The following is a 21,053-nucleotide window of genomic DNA, read 5'->3' as shown; positions in this document are numbered from 1 at the left end:
ACTGAAACAGGCTCCAGGCTCTGAGCTGGCAGTCGGCACAGAGCCCGACGCGGGGCTCGAACCCACGAACCGCGAGATCATGACCTAAGCGAAAGTCGGACGCTTAACCGACTAAGCCACCCAGGCGCCCCTACTTAAATATATTTTTAAAAGGAGCAATTTTACTGTAATTGGAAACTATTTTTAGTATATGTGCTGCCGAAGCGAGCACACTGTAATTGGAAACTAATACTGCTTGCCGAAACATAGGATTAACTGTAAATATCCTGGAAACGATAATAAAAAGAATTATATTCTAGCTAGCTACCATATGTTAACATGTGGCTTGCACTCTCTGTTAATGAAGAAAGCTGGAAATGCTGATGTAGTATCAAAGACTGGTGGTTGCTTCTGTATGTTATCAGAAGATTAAAATTGAAAATTCACTTTCTCACAATGTATATGTTATTCTATATTCATATACCACCTAAAAATATCTTCTCTAATACCAGTTGAGGAAATAATTTTAACCAATTTTCTCATCTGTTCTTTTTAAAATTAAGTGGACTCAGAATTGCCCCTTCTAAGTGTGTGTAATTTTGTTCTGGTTTCATAAAGAGAATCCCGACTTAGGCGGCAATTAAACATCTGTGACTTTTTCATTTAACTTCCCTTTTTCTCTTTTCCTTTCTTATCCTCACTTGCATTTGAATAAATAATCGTATATTTAGTGTGTGTATTTTATTTTATTTTTTAATATTTTTATTTCTAGAAGAGAGAGAGAGACAGCGTGAGCAGGGGAGGGTCAGAGAGAGGGAGACACAGGCTCTGAAATAGGCTCCCGGCTCTGAGCTGGCAGTCAGCACAGAGCCTGACGCGGGGCTCGAACCCACGAACCGCGAGATCATGATTTAAGTGAAAGTCGGATGCTTAACCGACTAAGCCACCTAGGCACCCCTTTTTATTTTTTATTTTTTTAAAAATTTTTTAAAAAATATTTTTATTTCTAGGAGAGAGAGAGGAGTGTGTGTATTTTAAAGGCTGCTTTCAGTCTTAGAACTGGAGTACTTTCGGTTTGAATCACTTTCTAAAATGTACCTTGAGTAGAAATGGGTAGGAAATAGAAAGTTTTCATAGGCTTTTTACTTCACATGAGATAGATGTTTTTGTTTAAATTGCATACTTTTTTCCATGAAGTTTGGTCTGTGCTTTTTTTTTTTTTTTTTTTCATTTTCAAAGGTAGTTCTGTATCTTCTATATAATTTGTCCTGTAAATGTTTGGAGCATAACTTTATTTTAGAAGTTTGATAGCTTTTGTGGGTAGAGCTCCTATCTGATAGAATGTCACATGTTAAGGTGATTGGTTTGTTGATTTTTCTCATTAGTGACACACTAATGAAAATATTTCTTAATGTTAAATAAGCTAAACTAATTTGATTGGTGATATAAGATAAGTTTCATTTATGCTTATTATTACTGTTATTCCTACCTTTTTATCCCCGTGACCAAAAATCTGTTTGTAGATTACCCATACTATTTTTTCCCATGTCTTTAGTGTTTCTAAATAATTTCTTCCGAACATTAAAGTGCATCTTTAGGTACTATTAATGGCTTGCAAAATTTAAGTTCACATCTTCTGCATTAAATTTTTGCTTTTTCTGTTTGTTTTAAAACTATCCTTTGCCTCTTCCTAACCAGGCTTTATATCCCTGCTTCTTTGATGTCTCTTAATTTCATTCTATTTTTAGGGGGTATGTATTTTTTTTTCCTTCTGAAAAATAATTTCCACAGATCTTTACACTTTGGTTATTTGTCATGAAATTTTAAAAGCCAAGGAGTTTTTTATACCTCATGATGTTTAGTCCTTGACTTTATCTTACTTGAGTATGACTAATGAAGTCATAAGTCTAGTAAGTGTGTTAACAGCCTGAATTTTAAGGTTAAGGAAGAGAATTTTATCTGAATGATCTGTTTAATAGGAATCCAGATTTAGAGGCCTGTGTTTTTTTTTTAGGCCAGAGACACTATCTCTTTAAATGTACTTCTTGACAGTTGATGCTTACTTGCTTGCTTTTTTTCTTCTTCTTCTTCTTCTTTTTTTTTTTTTTTACCGTTCTGACTCTGATTGTAATGCCCTATAATGTCTGTTTAATAATTAGGTTTTAAGGTAAATTGTTCTCAGCCAAGAGATTATATAATATATGATAGAGGTATAAGATTTCACCAACTATATAGTTCAAATTAGAATTTATTTGCAGGATGGTCAGATCCTATGTCATAATAATTTTTGCTACTACACCTATTAAAGGAGAATTCTGATACTATGTTCCATTTCCTGTTTTTCAGAAAATGCCCCTCAGATTCCAGTGGCTACTCCCCAGGTCTCTCCTAACACCGTGAAACGTACTGGACCTCGATTGTTGCTGATTCCAGTGCAGCAAGGTTCTCCTACTCTTAGACCTGTCCCAAACACACAGCTTCAGGGGCATCGGATGGTCTTGCAACCTGTTAGGAGCCCAAGTGGAATGAATCTGTTCAGGCATCCTAATGGACAGATTGTTCAGCTCCTCCCTTTGCATCAACTTCGAGGCTCTAATACCCAGCCCAACTTACAGCCTGTCATGTTTCGGAACCCAGGTATAAATTTGGAGATCTTTCTAATGAATTTTTCTTTTGCGGAATCATTTGGCCATATGGGTTGTTAATACACCAGAATTTCTTAGTCTCTTAGAGTTAACCTGTCCAAAAAGAAAAGCTTGCCTTGTAGTCTTGATGTGGGCAGTGGTGATTAAAAAAGTTTTTTTTTTTCTCCTTTTACCAGGCTCTGTGATGGGAATCCGGTTACCCACTCCTTCCAAACCTTCAGAGACTCCACCATCTTCTGCTTCATCCTCTGCTTTCTCTGTTATGAATCCTGTAATTCAGGCTGTTGGATCTTCTCCAGCAGTTAATGTTATCACTCAGGCACCATCATTGCTTTCTTCTGGACCTAGTTTTGTGTCTCAGTCTGGTACATTGACCCTGAGGATTTCCCCTCCTGAACCACAGAGCTTTGCAAATAAAACAGGTTCTGAAACCAAAATAACCTATAGCTCAGGAGGACAGCCTGTTGGTACAGCCAGTCTTATTCCTCTCCAGTCTGGTAGTTTTGCTTTGTTACAGCTCCCTGGACAAAAGCCTGTTCCCAGTTCCATTCTTCAACATGTTGCTTCTCTTCAGATGAAGAAAGAGTCCCAGAGTGCAGACCAGAAAGATGAAACAAGCTTTTTAAAAAGAGAGCAGGATACTAAGAAGGCCTTACAGTCAGAAGGAGAAGCTATAGATTCTGAGGCTAATATAATAAAGCAAAATTCAGGAGCTTCTGCCTCAATAGAAATCCTAAGTGATTCTTTGGGAGATGGGGGTGATCATTTGGATGAAGAATCCCTTACAGAAGAAGGTCCTATAACTGTTAAACCTTCTGAGCACTCCTATATCACTGGGTCACACATAGGTGAAGACTATAAAGATGGAGATGAAGAGTTTGGGATTAGAAATCATAACAGTTCCAAAGAAAAACGAACTGTTCTAGAAGTTAAGACCATTTCCAAAAAAGCCAGCAATGTGACAGTCCAAAGTGCAAGTAATGTACAACTTAAAAAACTTGGTGATGTGAAAGTGGAACAGCAGAAAGGGTTAGAAAATCAGGAGGAAAACGCAAATGAATTTCCAGTCATCTCTAAGGAAGAAAGTAAACCCGAATTATCAGGGAACAAAGTTGTGGAGCAGCAATCTTTTCCACAGCCAGAAGCCAAGGAGAAAGGATGTGGAGACTCTCTGGAGAAGGACAGTATTAGGGAGAGGTGGAGAAAACACCTGAAGGGCCCTTTGACTCAGAAGTGTGTTGGAACTACACAAGAATGCAAGAAAGAGGCAGATGAGCAGTTAATTAAAGAAACAAAGACTTGTCAGGAAAATTCAGATGTGTTTCAACAAGAACAAAGCATCTCTGATTTACTTGGAAAAAGTGGAACTACTGAAAATGTCAGAGTTTTAAAAACTGAATGTGATTCTTGGAGTAGGATTTCTAGTCCTACAGCCTTCTCCATTGTTCCAAGGAGAGCTACAAAAGGGAGCAGAGGGGAAGGACATTTTCAAGGTCACTTACTGCTGTCAGGAGAACACATACAACCAAAGCAAGAGAAGAGTGGTGGACGAAGCAGTGCTGACTTGACTGTTTTGGATTTGGAAGAGGAGGACGAGGAAGAAGAGAATGAGAAAACCGATGATTCTATTGATGAGATTGTGGATGTTGTTTCTGACTACCAGAGTGAGGAGGTTGATGATGTAGAAAAGGTGGTGAGCCCATTTTTGTTGTGACTGAAACCTCAAGAATTTAAATGATTTATTAGAGACAGTAGCTTTTCCAGAAGATCACTGAAACCTGATACATTGAATTGGATGCCTAGGTTTAGATTATGATTAAGTGACTGTAGTTTTTAGGCTGTGTCAGTCAGGTAACATTTATTGAGCTTATGTTGTTCTTTGAGACTGGTCTACTACTATTCTGGGAAGGCTGGCTTATGCCTTTGGGGGATAGATGCTCGAGAGTCCCTTTCAAGTTAGGTTTAAAAAAAAAAAAAAAAAAAGAAATCCTGAAACTCCATTTTTTTCTCAGTTAGTTTTTTACATCTTCTGTGTGAAGTGACTATAGCCTATCCAGGAGATGTATAAAAAACGGAATGAGTGACCTTAGAACTAGAGAACTTACCTACCTACGTTTAGAGAGAGGTTTTTCTTTTTGTAGAAAAATGGAAAATACCATGTAATATTTCAATATAACCCTGCCTTAAGTTGCTTTTTAATTATCTCCTAAAATTAAATAATTCGTTTCTAGGATTCATATTCTGAACTTTGGTCATCTTCTTTTGTAATATGACCTTTATATTTTTACAAAAGTTTTCTGAAGCCATTTTTGTAGACTTCCTATTTAAGGTTATAATCTTTCTAAGTGAGAAGCACTATGATACAGGGCAAGAGTTGAACAAACTTTTTATATAAAGGGCTGGATTGTTAACATTTTAGACTTTGCAGGCTGGATGGCTTGCTTTTGAAACTGTTCAGTTGCTGTTATAGCATGAAAGCAGCCATAAACAATACTAAGGGAAAGAGTGTGGCTGTATTCCAATAAAACTTTCATTTATAAAGAGTTAGCAGGCTTTGATTTGCTGATGCCTGACAATGGGGTTTGATGTAAAACATAAGATTATAATGAGCTGCCTGTAGAGTGCCCTCACATCTAAACCATGTCCCTCTCTTCAGGAGCAGATAATATGGCCCTCTGTGGTGATTATGATGCAGTTGGTTGTTTTAGAATCTCACTTCCATGAGATCCAGCCTCTATGTTATCTGGTCTTTGCTAATGCCTAACTTCCTTAATACAGATAAAATACAACAAAAAGATTCCTATTTTAAAAGTCTAAAATGTTTAACTATTCTAATGTTCCTTTGTTGGTTTTTTCTGTACCTCAGTTGTCTCTTATGTAAAATGAGGATCGATCTCTACAATTAGGTGATTGTATATACATTTGCCTTATCTATACATAGCCTCATCCTTTTTGAGGACAGATACCTATAGGTAGCTAAAGAATCTGAATTCACTGAATTTAAGAATTAGATGGCAGATCTTCTTTTGCTTTTTGCAGAATCCCCCTTTGTAAGTCAGCCTGGATAAGTATCAGACCAAAGACAATCCAACCTTAAAACCAGTGAAAACTGACTTATAATAGAACTTTTATTGTGTCTTAATCAAGGGTGGCATTGTTTGGATTTCCTAATAGGGAATCTGACATACAAGGTACAATGACCTTTTTAAAAGTAAGGGCATTATATTAAATGATCTCTAAAGTCTAAATTCTACATTGTATTTTTGTACCTATCTGACACGTATGATAGATATCTTTGTGCTTGTGATTATTATATTGGAATAGCGTAAGGAAAGTAGTGAGTAGTCTATTGAATTTCAGTCTTCCATTGTGAAGTTTATTGGATATTATTTACAAAGCCTGCATTTAAAGTCATGCAGTAGGCAGACATTCTTCAGTTTAAACACAAAGCATCTACCTACATTATTAGTCAGACTCTTTAGATTCTGTCAGGACTCTTTTGGTTTAGCTTCCTAAAGTTAATTTTAATATATACTGTTTACATTGTTTAAATTCAATATACATTGTTGAAATTGTGCTTAAATTGGGAAACATAAATGATGGCTTGTATTTAGTGCCTATCAGCTTATGGAACATAATTCATGGGGGTAAGTAATTTTTCCATCAAGTGTAAACAGAATTAATGAGGTGATTGGGATGCTTCATTTTGAGTTGTGCCTCTCAGGTATACTACATAGATAACATATTCCTGCTTTAGTTTCTGGCATCAGAAACACTAATTTTAAAGGTGGACTTAAAAATACCTATATCCCATAATCCACATGTTCTATTACTTACATAAAATATACATGAATTTCTATGATAGGTGCTCAATAATTGCTTACTGATAGACTCTTTTTTGTATAAGTATGCCCACCTTGGGCTTTTTTGATACCTGAAATTCTTCAGAAGAGAAGAGGGAGACACAGAATCCCAAGCAGGCTCCAGGCTCTGAGCTATCAGCACAGAGCCCGATGTGGGCTTGAACTCACGAACTGTGAGATCATGATCTGAGCCAAAGTTGGATGCTTAACTGACTGAGCCACTCAGGCACCCCAGTCCTGAAGTATTCTTAATTAAAATGGAACCTGAATTTTTCTCCTTTCCCCTCACCAAGTTTTACTTTATTGCTAATTATATTTGAAGATTTATGAAGCTTTAATATTTCTGTAATCTGAATTTTGTCCATTAGAAATAACACTGAAGCATCAATACAGTCTGATGTCTGTTTAGTATATATCTATGATTTTTAATGCAGTGCATGGTTGTTGGCTTTAACCGTATGTTGTCTTCATAACTTAATTCCTTCTTACGATTAGCAAGTTTAGTATCATCAGTATTCATGATATGGTTTTATAAGGGGAGCATTCAGTTGAAAAGTTTAGGTGTGCTTACTTCTCAATATTTTATTTACTTTTGGAATGCTTTGTTTCAGAATAACTGTGTAGAGTACATTGAGGATGATGAGGAGCAGGTGGACATTGAGACTGTAGAAGAGCTCTCTGAGGATATAAATGTTGCCCACATGAAGACCACAGCTGCCCAAACACAGACTTTTAAACAGCCGTAAGTCTTAATTTCTCTTTGGATTTTTGTTTTTTGTTGTTGTTTTTTGTGACCATAAACAAAGCTAAATGTTCTAGTTAGGAGCTCTGGGTAACTGACCTGGTTCCTTTGTTCCTCTAGCTTTTTTCTGAGTAGTAGATGAGGGAGCTGGAATTGAGAGGTAATTAACTTGCCTTGGTTATTGCTAGAAGACCAGGTGTGAATGTGAATAACCTGTGCTTTTGGAGCCTGACACATTGGTATTAAAATACTAGTTTTGTATGTAGCTATTTCATCGTTTAAGAATAGACATTAAATTCTAAATTTGGTTACTTTGTTAGTTGAACAGGTGGGATCCAGTTAGGAAATTTTTACCTGTTTTCACCTGATGAGTATGATGACTTGCTCAGGAAAATTTATTCCATTAGTAAGCCTTGTACTGGGGATAATGGGATATGAGAGAGTGATGGAAAAGATAGGAGTTCTTATTTTGTGCCAGACGTTGTGCTTTTCCTGTTATCTCATTCAACAATGTAAACTAGCAATGAGCTGAGAAAGAATAATTCTTTATCCCTGGTGATGTTGAGAAGGTCTAAGGATAGAGAAACAGGCCTAGCAATTTTCTTCATTCCAAAGCTGTCGGGAAGCTACTTCAGTTGCTTACTGGTTAAGATTGAAATAGTGTAAGTCTTGTAAAAATTTAATTAGGTTTAAGGTTAGCAGTATTGCTGGATAGAAATTCATTATACTAAAATTGATTTTCTGAACATTAGCAACAAAAAAATATTATCTTAAAGTGGCCATTTATAATAGTAACAGAAAACATGTTAGGGATTATTAACAAAAGCTTTGTAAAACTTTTATAAAATGCTATTGCAAGAAATAGAAGATGAATTCAATAAATGGAGAGAAAGAATAACTAATACACAAAGAGCACAAACTGTAAAGGAGCACATTGTTAAACATTTACAAATTTCTCTCTGTCAGCACACCATGAAAACAGTGAAAAGACAAACTTAGACTGAGGAAAATATATGCAGTACATGTTTGACAAAGGATTAGTATCAAGGATATAAAATAATTGTTTAAGTCCATAAGAAAAAGTTGATGGAGTAGATAAGTACATAATGGATATTGCAGGCAGTTCACAGAAGAGGAAACCAGGACAGCCAATAAACACATAAATTTGTTCAACTTCACAAGTAATTAGGGATGTACATATTATTAAATCGCAGTGACTTCATTAATTTAGATCCATAAGATTAGCAAATAATGGCAATTTCTGATACTGTTGTTATATCTAGTTGTGGAGCAATGGGAACATACTGCAGGTGGGAATGTAAATTGGTGCACTTTGGAAAGTAGTGTGACATGACTAAGGTTGATTTCTTCCACCCAGCAATTCCACTCCTTGGTATATATACCCTGGAAAAGTTCACACGTATGTACAAGGGGTCATGCATGGGACTGTACATTGCAGTATTGTTTGCTATTGAGTAAATTTGGAAATAACCTAAGTAACTATTAGAATTCTGAAAAAGAAATTTCACACTTTGAAAATTCACACTTGGTAGTACTGTATAGCAGTTAAAATGATTGAACTAGAATAGTGGGTGTCAATATCTTAGATGTAATGTTGAGTGAAATCAGATGAAGTAAGATTCACTATATTGGGGTGCCTTGGTGGCTCAGTTGGTTAACCGTCTGACTCTTGATTTTTGGCTCAGGTCATAATCTCTTGGTTGGTGAGTTTGAGCCCTGCATCAAGTTTACATTGACAGTGCAGAATCTTCTTGGAATTCTCTCTTTCCCTCTTTCCTCTCTCTGCCTCCCTCCCCCGCACTCTCCTCCCAAATAAAAAGGATACACTATAGTGTATAATGTTTAAAGTGCTTACATAATATTTTTGATATAGGGATACATTGCTAGTAAAACTGCATAGCTATGCATGGCAAAAACTCCTTTTGGGGAGTGTTCACCTATGAGAAAGAAAGAAGGAAATGTGATTGTGTAGGCTGCACATAAGATCTCCTGTATTTTTATTTTTGAGATGTTTTATTCCTCAGGCTGGATGGTAGGTACCTGGTTGTTCATTATGTTTTGTTTATATAGTTTTGTATATATGAAATATTTTATGACTGAAAAAGTAATTAGCAATTTTAGGGACTATTTGGGCACAGAATAAAAAGAGCATACTGTTGAGTTAAATCATACTGCCACATACAGGGCCTTGGCAAAAAGAAACTGGTTACACTTTAAACAATTTGAGATGGTTTTGTTTAGTGTAGCTGTGAAATAGGTCTTGGGTTACTATTTCAGTAAGACATTGGAAAATATTGTCTTTACCTAGGTGCCGTACCCATATCTCTGCAGATGAAAAAGCTGCTGAAAGGAGTCGAAAGGTATTTATAATATATTTAATGACAATTACTCACTTAATAAAATTGATAACATTTGCCATTAGAGTTTAAAATAACATTAACTATATTAGCTATGACTTTTTTCAGGACAATTTTTTTTTACCAGTGAGCTAATAGAATCTGCTGCTTTTTCTTAGTAAAATTATAGTATTAATCCTTTTTTCCCCTCTTAATTCTCTATTACTCCCGGATGATAGAATATCCTAGAACAATTAAAATGGGTATGGAGTTGGTGAAAATTGATGTGCTTACTTGAAAACTAATGCTATACTCTGTCTGTGTGAACTGAAAAAAACCTGGCATTCTTTCTTATTGAGACTCATGATTTTCAGTATCCTAAAAAAATTATTCTCTGGAATGATGGGTAGTAGTTCATAGAGCCATTAAATTTTGAACCTTCTTTGATTTTCTTAGACATCATAATACCATAATTGAGCAAGGTTTTTTTTTTCTTTATTTTTAATAACACTATGAATGGAAGAGAGTTTGAGTGTTTAAACCATTTTTCATTTCTTACTCTGCCTTTTTGATTTAAGTAATAAAAACAATTCTGGAGATTGAGTTGAGGTGGAAGGTGGTATTCAAGTTTTTCAAAAACCACTGGGTGATTAGTTTAGGTTTGGTTGGAGGGGTACATAATTTACATTGTAATAATTTTGCATAGATTGTATTTTTTCATTCATCCTAAGACATTTTTCAGGTGTAAGAATTTTCATTATAGCTTATATTCACAAGCTAGTGTTTATACCTTAATTATTATTACATGTAAATCATTAATAGTGTCTTGCTATATTTAAATTCAATATTAATTTTCTATCTTGTATCTCTTATTTTTCCATACTGTAATGCACAATGAGTTTGACTTTAGATAGATAATGATTTTATATAAGAGTTTTGGGGTGCTTTCTGGGTTGTGATAAAGGCCAACAGTGTCAAAAAAAGGGCAATTAGAGACATTAGAGGAGGAAAAACAAAGAAACTACAGAAGACAGGAAATGTAATTATTACTCCCTTTGAGCAGTATTCACACTGTCTTAATATGGTAGTCACTATTAATGATTTTTTTTCAAACTTCTCTAATCTGTGAATAAAGTATGGAAGACTTGAGTTTTGAAAAATGTATAAGTACAAATGATGAAGGTAAAAGAGGGAAGAAGAAATAGAGGGAAATAGAAATAAAGGGAAGGATATAAGTGCTGTTGTCCTCATTTTACAGAGATAGTATCTGTTGATGAGAAGTAGAGATAGAATTATATTCAAGTTGCAGCAGGATCAAGAGAATTAAAATTAATGATCTGCCTATATTAGGAAGATGGGATTGTAAAATGTGAGAGAGTGGTGTGAGCTAAATCTTCTGCATAGCAGAGTGTAGATAGATAGCATTGAAAATGGAAAAGAATAAGCTTATTTTTTATATATAGATTTAAGAACTAGAAAAAACCTCTAAAAGAAATAGAAAAGTTGTTGTTTTTAAGGATCCAGGTACAAATGTTGGGCACAGTTGGTTTTCCTTATAAGCTCTTCAAATTAATATTTAAATCCCTATATGCATCTATTATTTCTGTTCAGTAATAAATAACTTGGGGGGAAAATGTAGTAGAATAAATAAGAGAAAGAAGTCTAAGTTCTACTGAGGGTCAAAAAAGACTTTCCTGAAAAATGCAAAGTTTGACTTTTAAATGTTAAGTTTTGGAGGATAGAGTGGGAGGTATGGGTGCAGGTAACCGTCTGTAATGGCAAGGTGGTGTGAGATTGCATAGTGTGTTTTGGAAACTTCTGGCACTTTGGAATGGTTGGAGAGAATGGTGATTTAAGAAGAAAGACAGTTGATCCTTTACCAAACTGTAGAAGATCTTAATTAAGAAAAATATTTTAAACCTGTTTTCCATCTATTAAAATTCTGTTGAAATTTTTTATGTAATTTGTGTCCTGGAAACAAGTTTTAATACTAAATTACTTAAATAAACTTTTTTTAGATTCCCTCTCCTCACGTTCTTCCTTGAGAACCACTGAAATTTGAGTAAAAAGTGATTTACACTGTTGAAGTTAGATTTGGAGAAGGATAGACTTAGAATAAGATGATCACTATTGAGAGGTTGTTATCAATAGTTCAGACAGAAGATAGTGGGTATCTGGTATGGAACAGTGCCATTTAGAATGGAAGAAGAGGGCAGGTACAAATGAAAGATAATTAGGTAGCAATTTTTTGTTTGGATAGGCTCCACCAGTTCCTTTAAAACTGAAGCCTGATTATTGGAGTGAAAAACTACAGAAAGAAGCAGAAGCTTTTGCTTATTATCGCCGGACACACACTGCAAATGAGCGTCGCCGGCGTGGTGAAATGAGGGATCTCTTTGAGAAATTGAAGATCACATTGGGATTGCTTCATTCTTCTAAGGTTTCCAAAAGTCTCATTCTCACTAGGGTAAGTGTTCTCTATAAATGACCGACAAATGAGAATTTGACTAAGAGAATCTTCTAGAGCTACTTTGAGAAAGAGAATCATCACCCTAAGAGGGAAATTGAAGTGTAGAGCTTGTATTTAACATGTGAATGTGGACTAGTGAACTCCCAACAAATCCCTTAAGGGGAAAAGCCCTTATGCTGAGTCAAAGTAGTTTTTTAGTGAAAGTCAAGTTCCTAACGCCAGAACTATCTTCACTTCAGATTAAGTCAGAAACTCTAGTTGACTCTATAGAGTTGAATCTCTTTACACTGGTGTTCTCCATAGCACTAGAACAGTTTACCACAGTGAAAAGCACAACATAAGTGGTATTTTAACATAGATTTTAACAATTGCCAGTCATTTAAAAAGGAAATCTGAAATATCTAAGGTAATTTCATTTGACTTGCTTTTGAGTAGAAGTTGGAGGAATACAAGGCAAATAATCTTATCCTTATAGAACACAGTTATTTCAACCAGACTTTACTTAGATTAGGAAGTAATTTTATTTTTAAAGATTTTTTTAATGTTTGTTTATTTTTGAGAGGGAGAGAAGCAGACTGCAAGTGGGGGAGGGGCAGAGAGAGAGGGAGAGTCAGAATCCAAAGCAGGCTCTAAGCTCTGAGCTGTCAGCACAGAGCCCAATGTGGGGCTTGAACCCATGAACTGTGAGATCATGACCTGTGCCGAAGTCAGATGCTTAATCACCTGAGCCACCCAAGCGCCCCTTAAGATTTTTTTTTTTTTTAATTTTTAAAAAATGTTTTATTTTTGAGAGAGAGGGAGACAGACAGCGTGAGCAGGGGAGGGTCAGAGAAAGAGGGAGACACAATCCAAAGCAAGCTCCAAGCTCTGAGCTAGCTATCAGCACAGAGCCCGACGTGGGGCTCAAACCCACGGACCGTGAGATCATGACCTGAGCCGAAGTCGGACACTCAACTGACTGAGCCACCCAGGCACTTCCCCTTAAGATTTTTTTTAAAGTTTATTAGTTTTGAGAGAGAGAGAGCACATGGGGAAGGGCAGAGAGAGAATCCCAAGCAGGCTCTGTGGTGTCACTGAAGAGCCTGATGTGGAACTTGAATGTGGGGCTTGAACTCACAAACCTCGAGATCATAATCTGACCCGAAATCAGGAGCCAGATGTTCAACTGACAGAGCCACCACCCACGTGACTCATAGGAGGTGATTTTAAAGTTGATTATTAGGGGTGCTTGGGTGGCTCAGTTGGTTGAGCATCCAACTTTGGCTCAGGTCATGATCTCCTGGTTCGTGGGTTCGAGCACCACATTGGGTTCTGTACTGACGGCTCAGAGCCTGGAGCCTGCTTTGGATTCTGTGTCTTCCTCTCTCTGCCCCTTCCCCACTTGAGTCTCTCTGGTCTTTCAAAAATAATAAATGTTAAAATAAAAGTAAAGTTGATTATTAAAATCTAAACAGTAAATATTTTAAAATCTCCTTGTAGATAGTAGAAAACCCTGTGAACGACTCATTGATGCTCTTTGGAAATAATCATGTTCCTTAGAATAAGCCAGAAAACCTCCTGCAGTTTAACAGATAACAGTTTCCGAAGCATCAAGAATTGTTTTAAATGACGTTATAAAACTTTTTTCATTAAAGAAATTGAGTAGGCCTTACCTGTTGTTCGGAAAGAGCGAATCAATTCATATGACATTAATTTTTTGTTCATAGGCATTCAGCGAAATTCAGGGACTAACAGATCAGGCAGACAAATTGATAGGACAGAAAAATCTCCTGACTCGAAAACGGAATATTTTGATACGGAAAGTATCATCTCTTTCAGGTGAGATAAGTAAATGATCTCTGGCAAAGAAAATAATATAACGTCTTTAGTGAGGAGAAATCCTCAGTAGACTTTTCAGATTTTATTTAGTTTATGGCTTGGTTCCCAGAGCTAACAGAGTTACCTTTTGATTGGGTGGGATGTTTCTTCTGGATTATAATCATTCTTGCTTTCCATAGTTTGGGGGAATATAGTTAAATCAACTGGATTTCAGTTGACCCTATTTCTCATTATCATGTGGGTTCATATAAAGAGTGACAGTATTCCCTATCAACTTATAGGTAAGACAGAAGAAGTGGTCCTGAAGAAGCTAGAGTATATTTATGCAAAACAACAAGCACTAGAGGCACAAAAAAGAAAAAAGAAGATGGGATCAGATGAGTTTGATGTGTCTCCCAGAACTAGCAAACAGCAGGAAGGATCTTCTACATCATCTGTAGATGTTGGACAGATGTTTATAAATAACAGGAAGGGGAAACCTTTGATTCTTTCCAGAAAAAGAGACCAGGCCACAGGTAGGAGGGACATTTTTTGCTTTCTTTAATGTAGTTGAACATCAGTTTACTTCAGTGGACTGAGTCTTTTCTTGGCCATAATTTTAGATTTAGTTAAATGAATTAAAATAAGGATGGGTTCTATAAGAAGAATATTAGCCACAGTAGATTTTAGTTTCTAACTTTATACAATCATGTAAATCCTAAGAAATTACCAGTTATGGTAACCTGAAAAACCAACTTTTGATAGCAGTCAGGTTATTCTCCTGTTTCAGTGAATATTTTTTCAGCTGCCATCTTCTCAGATTTTATACCTAAATTCTTGATTTCCCTGTGGTTTTGTTCACAAGGTGAAGAAATTTGGGTCTTTATTTGTCTTGCTTAGACAAATAAGTTGGAATTTTAAAAAAGGAATTTTGTTGAGTCAGGCTTCATTTCCATCAGATTGCCTATCAATGAATTGCTGTTAGGGAACAGAGTAAATTGGTTTTAAGTTCTTGTTCTCTCCTATCTTGATTCTGGAAGTGAGGCTATGTTGATTTTATATTACTTGTTTATATTCTTAGAGAATAGTGTATCCTTTTTTACTCTTTGGGTGGCCCATTGTATGGACCAGGGTATCTGAGATAAAAGTAGTGATGGATACTAAAATATTGCACAATCAAATGATGTTATTGCTCCAAAAAGATTTTAATGATCATTTTGTCCAGTCCATCTCATTTCATGGATAGAAAAGCTAGAGGTTTGAGAGCTAGAAATTAAAGTACTTTGTTAGAGGTGTATAAGGAAAGCAAGCCTGGGGATAAGATTTTGTGTACCTTTATCCTGATTCACAGTAAAGACTATTGGCACTATTCATTTGAAAAAGTGGTTCCATAGCTCTTTTCCTCAACAGAACTTCTGTCCCTTAGGAGAATTTGTGGACAGGTAACCCATTATACAGTGAAAAGTGATCAAAAAGTAAATTCCAAGTTGAGGCACCTGAACTAAATTTGAAATTTACTTCTTGCCTTTTAAGTCAGTGTGTGGTTTCAGGGATATCTCCTAGGCTCCTGGGCTATACTAGCATTAATTGAAGACCTTTTATCCTTAACTAATCTCTCGTTTTCCTTACAGAAAATACCTCACCCTCTAACACTCCACACACCTCTGCCAACATCGTGATGACTCCGCAAGGGCAATTGCTCACCTTAAAAGGTCCTTTATTCTCAGGACCAGTGGTAACTGTTTCTCCTGCTCTCTTAGAAACAGATCTGAAGCCTCAAGTTGCCACCAGTGCTGTGGCTCAATCAGGTATGTTTTAAGTGTTGTCCTCTGTGGGTAGTGGAAAAAGTTACTTCTGGTACCTCATTGTGACAAAGAAAGCCTTTGAATGTGTTCTGTAATGATAAGATGTCTTATATTTGCATTTGCCTTGGAAAGAGATGACCCTCGTTTTAGAACATGTTTGGCTCTATTGTTTTTTTTTAAACCTGGGATTGGGAACTCTTTTGTGATTTTTAGTTATTTCTGAGTAGGAAAAACACTGAAAATATGTGAAAGTAAAAGGAAGAGGAGTCATTGTTTTAGTTTTTGGTGTTGACAAATATTTATGAATTTTATGTTGCATTCTGAGATGGTGCACTCCTGTGTTACCAGCCGGTTTCAATTTGAGCACCACTCCCTTTTGAGGATAAGGAGTAGAGTTGAAAAGGAAGTCTCGCTTTGATGATTGAGGTTTTAGGCACCTAAATTTCTGTTAAGGTAAAAGAGTATTTTTAACCAGTACTAATATTGTTAAACTCATTCTGGAGGGGTCATCTTTTCTTTTACAGTGCTGCCCCTAGGGCTTCATTTTTCCCTCAGAGTAGTAGTTAATTGGGTGAACAGAATCAAGATGCATGTCTGCCTCAGGATAAAGAATTAACTGGGGAGCATTCCTATAAAATAAATAGAAATTTTAATATCAAAGAATATTAAACAGTCTTATGGTTTGATTTTACCTATTTTTTTTAATGTTTATTTTTTTGAGAGAAAGAGACAGAGGATGTGTGGGGGAGGAGTAGAGAGAGAAAGAGCGAGGGAGAGAGAATTCGAAGCAGGCTCCAGTCTCTGAGTGGTGAGCACAGAGCCTAACGCAGGGCTCAAACTCACAAACCGCGAGATGATGACCTGAGCTGAAGTCGGACACTTAACTGACTGAGCCACCCAGGCGCCCCTACTTATTTTCTTGTTAAGCTAGGTCTCCATAATTTGACGAATAGTTCCTTTCATCTTTTTGATAAAAGTAAACGGGTGAATTTTGACTACCAACCTCAGAGATCTCAGGTCACTGGATATGAATGAGAGACGGATTCTTACTGCTGTAGAACTAAATGAATTTTTTTCTCTCCTCCAGAAAATGACGACTTGTTTATGATGCCAAGAATTGTTAATGTGACATCACTGGCCACAGAGGGAGGTTTGGTAGATATGGGTGGCAGCAAATACCCTCATGAAGTTTCTGATGGCAAGCCACCTGACCACCTGAAAAATACTGTCAGGAATGAAGATAATTCCTTTGAAGATTCGGGTAGAATCTCTTCCAGAGGTAGCCATAGAGATAGCAGAATGGCACTAGGTCCAACACCAGTTTTTCTGGCAAATAAAGATTCTGGTTTTCCACAGATAGTTGACATTTCCAGTGTGCAAGAAGCACAAGAGTTCTTACCCAAAAAGATTGCGGGTGAAATGAGAGGTATTCAATATAAATGGAAAGAGTGTGAATCTAGACGAGAGAAACTGAAGCCAAAGGAGTCCACATTTCATAAATTAAAGATGAAAGATCTCAAAGACTCCAGTATAGAGATGGAACTGAGAAAGGTAGCATCAGCTATAGAGGAAGCAGCACTGGATCCCAGCGAACTGCTAACTAATATGGAAGACGAGGATGATACTGATGAGACACTGACTTCTCTGCTCAATGAGATTGCCTTTCTTAATCAGCAACTAAATGATGACTCTGTTAGCCTGGCTGAACTGCCCAGCTCTATGGATACTGAGTTCCCAGGAGATGCTCGACGGGCTTTTATCAGTAAACTTCCTCCTGGGAACCGAACGACTTTCCAGGTTGGCCACTTGGGAACTGGTTTGAAAGAGTTGCCTGATGTACAAGGGGAGAGTGACTCTGTCAGTCCTCTCCTCTTGCACTTGGAAGATGATGACTTTTCTGAGACTGAAAAACAACTTGCAGAGCCAGCCTCTGAGCCAGATGTCCTTAAGATTGTTATTGACTCTGAGATAAAGGATTCCCTCCTTTCTCACAGGAAAGCCAGTGATGGAGGGAAGAGTACTTCTGGTGTCCCTGCAGAGCTTGAAAGTGTGTCCTCACCTCCCGTCCTACACATGAAGGCTGGCCTAGAGAACAACAGCACAGATACTTTGTGGAGGCCTATGCCAAAGTTAGCACCTCTAGGTTTAAAAGTAGCTAATCCTTCTAGCGATGCAGATGGTCCAGGTCTGAAGGTGATGCCTTGTTTGGCACCTATAGCTGCCAAAGTTGGATCAGTTGGACACAAAATGAACTTAACAGGGAATGACCAGGAATGCCGGGAGAGCAAGGTGATGCCTACATTGGCACCTGTTGTGGCCAAATTGGGCAACTCTGGGGCCTCACCAAGTTCTGCAGGGAAATGAACTTTCCTGTCCTCAGGCGGAAGCCAGGCTATGAGGGAAACCTCCTTTCTCTGTTGGCATCTGTTTATTTGTGTCATGGAACTGTGATCCTTGACTTTGATGCAGTGGATGATGGTAGAGAAGAGGGGGTAGGGTGCTGACCTCGGTATTAGAAATTACTACTATGAAATTCTGATCATGTTAAAATGTGTTACCTCACTTGTGGTGCTGGGTCTCCTCATCCTCTCTAAGAAGATGTGATCCATTACTGAACACGAGGTGCCCCTCTTACCCAAGGAATTCATACCAAGACTGTAGGTCCATAGTGGTTCCCAGTTCTTCCCTCCCAGAGGAAAAGCTGCTTGAGACTTTGCAGTTGTTACGGGCTAAACTGTAGTGGATAGCTGTTGTTTATGTGGCTTAAGTCTGAAATCCAAGGAATGTGATGCACTTGGGCACAGGGATCCAGAAGAGAGTTTTTAGTTGGTGGTTCAAGAGTAGGGTGAGAGAGGATGGGTACCATGGAATACCAAAGTGAAACACTTTGTGTCATTCAGCAAAATATTCTCTTCTTTATTATCCCAAGTAGCTTCCATTCCCTTATCTTTCAATCAGAATTACAAATCCAAGCTTTCTGGTTAAGTAGGAATGCTTTTAACTTTTATTACTAAGGTGATTATTTTCAGATGTTAAAGAAAATACTAGTTCTCCCTTACTGTCTGAGTGTTTGTTGAAAAGACATTTCACAGTACCAGGGGTTTCTACCTGGAATATATATTTTGGAAATAGGCATAGAAGGAGCCCTCCCCTTTTCACACATCACATCACTCAAGAGACAGCTAAAATGAAAAGCATTCCCTGCCCAGACCAGAGACTGCGGCCAAAACAAAAAATTGTGGGGCTGGATATTTCCCAAATCAAACCAGCCTCCTGGTGCTTGAAGGTTTCATTCACTTTTACCTGCACAGGATGTAAAGAAAAGAAAAGTCACAGTAGGCACTCTTTACCAGGGAAATGAGGCAGTATTTGAATCACAAGATATATTTTTTATTACCTGCTACCATGGATTCAATGATCTGTAGAGCTTTTTCACTCATAAGCTGTCAGGGTATGAAAGACTGACAGCCTGTAAAGATAAAGATATTTATATTTTTGTATAGTTGTTTTCATAGATTTCTCAAAGGCTGAAGTTTTCAACCTAGAAGATGAGATTTGTATTGAGTATAGAAATGATGTTTCCTATCTAGTTTGTAAATAATCATGGTGCACTTGAGGGGTCTCTTAGAAACTCCTGGGGGCAAGAATCACTATTCTGAAAATGTATAGATTGGGATTTAGCTGCTGCATTTTGCCTTTCTTAAATAATTATATTTTGGAATGTAACCCCTGTTCTGTCTTCATTGACAGGATTTGCTTGTGTTGTGAAACACTAACACAAGAGCTTCCAGTGCCTGGGCTGTGCCTAGGTGATGCTGTTTCTTCTACATCCCCCTTGCCTTCTTTATGCCAAATTCCACTCAGCAGATCTTCAGATGTAGGTTGTTGAGGCCAGCTTTGGAATAGTTCTAGCCAGTGAATTAGTACTTCCATGGTTGGTTCCCTTTCTAGTAACTCTGGTAATTAGATTGAAAAGGGTGGAAAATTTTCCTCTGCAAATTGCAGTGGGAGCAAATTCTTTGTTGTTATTGTGCTACTTGCCTTTCTAGACCTGCTCCTCAGCATTCAGCCTTCCCTCCTCTAAAGGTTACTGAAGAAGCTTGAAGTAGGTAATGAGTGCCCCTTAGCTTCTCATTCTTCCTCCCACTACTCTTTACCCAGCAGAGTTCATTCAATGCCTTAGCCAAGGAGTCCAGCACCTGTCTCCCCTGCTAATAATTGACCTTGGAGATCTAGTATTTTAATCCAGGTATAGCAGTTTCCCATTATTAACTTGCTTGTCTTGTCCTCACATTTCCTCCTGACTTCCCAAGGCTCTTGCTAAGGCTTTTGAGGGTCAGCAAGGAGAAGGCAAGTGAATAATCCTCAGGAAAAGAAGGACCATTCTGCTTCTGAACACTTCCCTTTTTAGAAAAAAAATAAAGGGGTAATAATTAGTTCTTGATGTGAAGATATTTGACTGTGTTTATGAGATGTACAAAGATGGAAATGAGAGATGATTCCAGGTCTGTAAGAAGGCTGCAGATGTCATTACAAACTCCCAGGATAATGGTGTTTTCAAGACCTCTTAGAATGAGTAAGTTGTGAAGGCTAATTTGAAGGAGGACTCTGTCTTCAGAACAGTCCTGCAGTCTTGACAGAAATCTCCAGTCTCCCCAAACTCCTACCCTTTAACCTTACCCCCAAGAGAAACTGATCTATGAAAATGACATGTGTGATTATGAAAGATGTAGTTGAGTGAGAGGAGTTGAGGAATTGGGAGGATAGTGAGCTCTCACCCTAACACTATAAGAAGCATGATCTCAGTAGACCAATAATTCGCCTTTTTATACATCTGTAAATAAATGGAATGTTTTTAAGAATATAATTATGTCAGATTTAGCCTTTTCTTTTATATATTAAATATATATCTTTCCTTTTCTGCTTTTGAAAAATGACTATTTTTTTAGAAACGTAAGAACAGAAGAGGTTTGGTGAGTGGAAGGCAGAATGTATAAACTTGAGATAAATCAGTTATAATAATGAAAGGAGGACTTGGTGTTGGGAGGTTTGTGCTGAGTTGGAGTAGAGGAATCTAATGGCCCAGAGTCATTTGAGAGAGGCTCGACTGAAGTAGTTTTATCATAGGAATTCCTTACTGTTTTCAAAGTTTCTGATCTTCCATTTGGGGAGATTTTTGCTAATCCTTGCAGTGTGTTTTACATGGAGATTTCACAAATTTCCACAAACTGACAGCAGATGTTTGTCTCAAGAAGTCATTCAACAGTGAGGAAAGGCTAGCCTTTAATAATCAGTGTGCGCAAGTTACATATATCTGTTACCTTAGAGAGTAAGAGGACATAAACACAGTCTCAGGGGCTACACAGTCTCAGGGGCTAAGGACATAGATGTTCTT

General features: G+C 37.3%; 1 protein-coding gene across 10 annotated transcripts in view; it reads left to right on the top strand.

The window, feature by feature from the left end:
* Positions 1–20,528, top strand: part of MGA (MAX dimerization protein MGA) — a 165,031-nt gene extending 144,503 nt beyond the window's left edge. For 7 of the 10 annotated variants that reach the window (XM_077764615.1, XM_077764614.1, XM_077764620.1 and 4 more), the window contains 9 exons: positions 2,326–2,616; positions 2,801–4,314; positions 7,099–7,229; positions 9,559–9,610; positions 11,847–12,053; positions 13,763–13,874; positions 14,156–14,389; positions 15,485–15,661; positions 16,746–20,528. In XM_077764615.1, coding sequence (XP_077620741.1) covers positions 2,326–2,616; positions 2,801–4,314; positions 7,099–7,229; positions 9,559–9,610; positions 11,847–12,053; positions 13,763–13,874; positions 14,156–14,389; positions 15,485–15,661; positions 16,746–18,022 — 3,995 coding nt within the window. In that variant the 3' untranslated portion in view covers positions 18,023–20,528. Of the gene's footprint in view, positions 1–2,325; positions 2,617–2,800; positions 4,315–7,098; positions 7,230–9,558; positions 9,611–11,846; positions 12,054–13,762; positions 13,875–14,155; positions 14,390–15,484; positions 15,662–16,745 lie in introns of those variants that run through there. The other 3 variants (XM_077764621.1, XM_077764624.1, XM_077764626.1) reach the window with 3 other exon arrangements.
* Positions 20,529–21,053: the final 525 nt, after the last annotated feature.

This window comes from Crocuta crocuta, unplaced genomic scaffold (genome assembly GCF_008692635.1).
Source record: "Crocuta crocuta isolate KB4526 unplaced genomic scaffold, BGI_CrCroc_1.0 scaffold102, whole genome shotgun sequence".
Lineage (NCBI taxonomy): Eukaryota > Metazoa > Chordata > Mammalia > Carnivora > Hyaenidae > Crocuta > Crocuta crocuta.
This window is presented reverse-complemented; position numbering and strand designations above follow the sequence as displayed.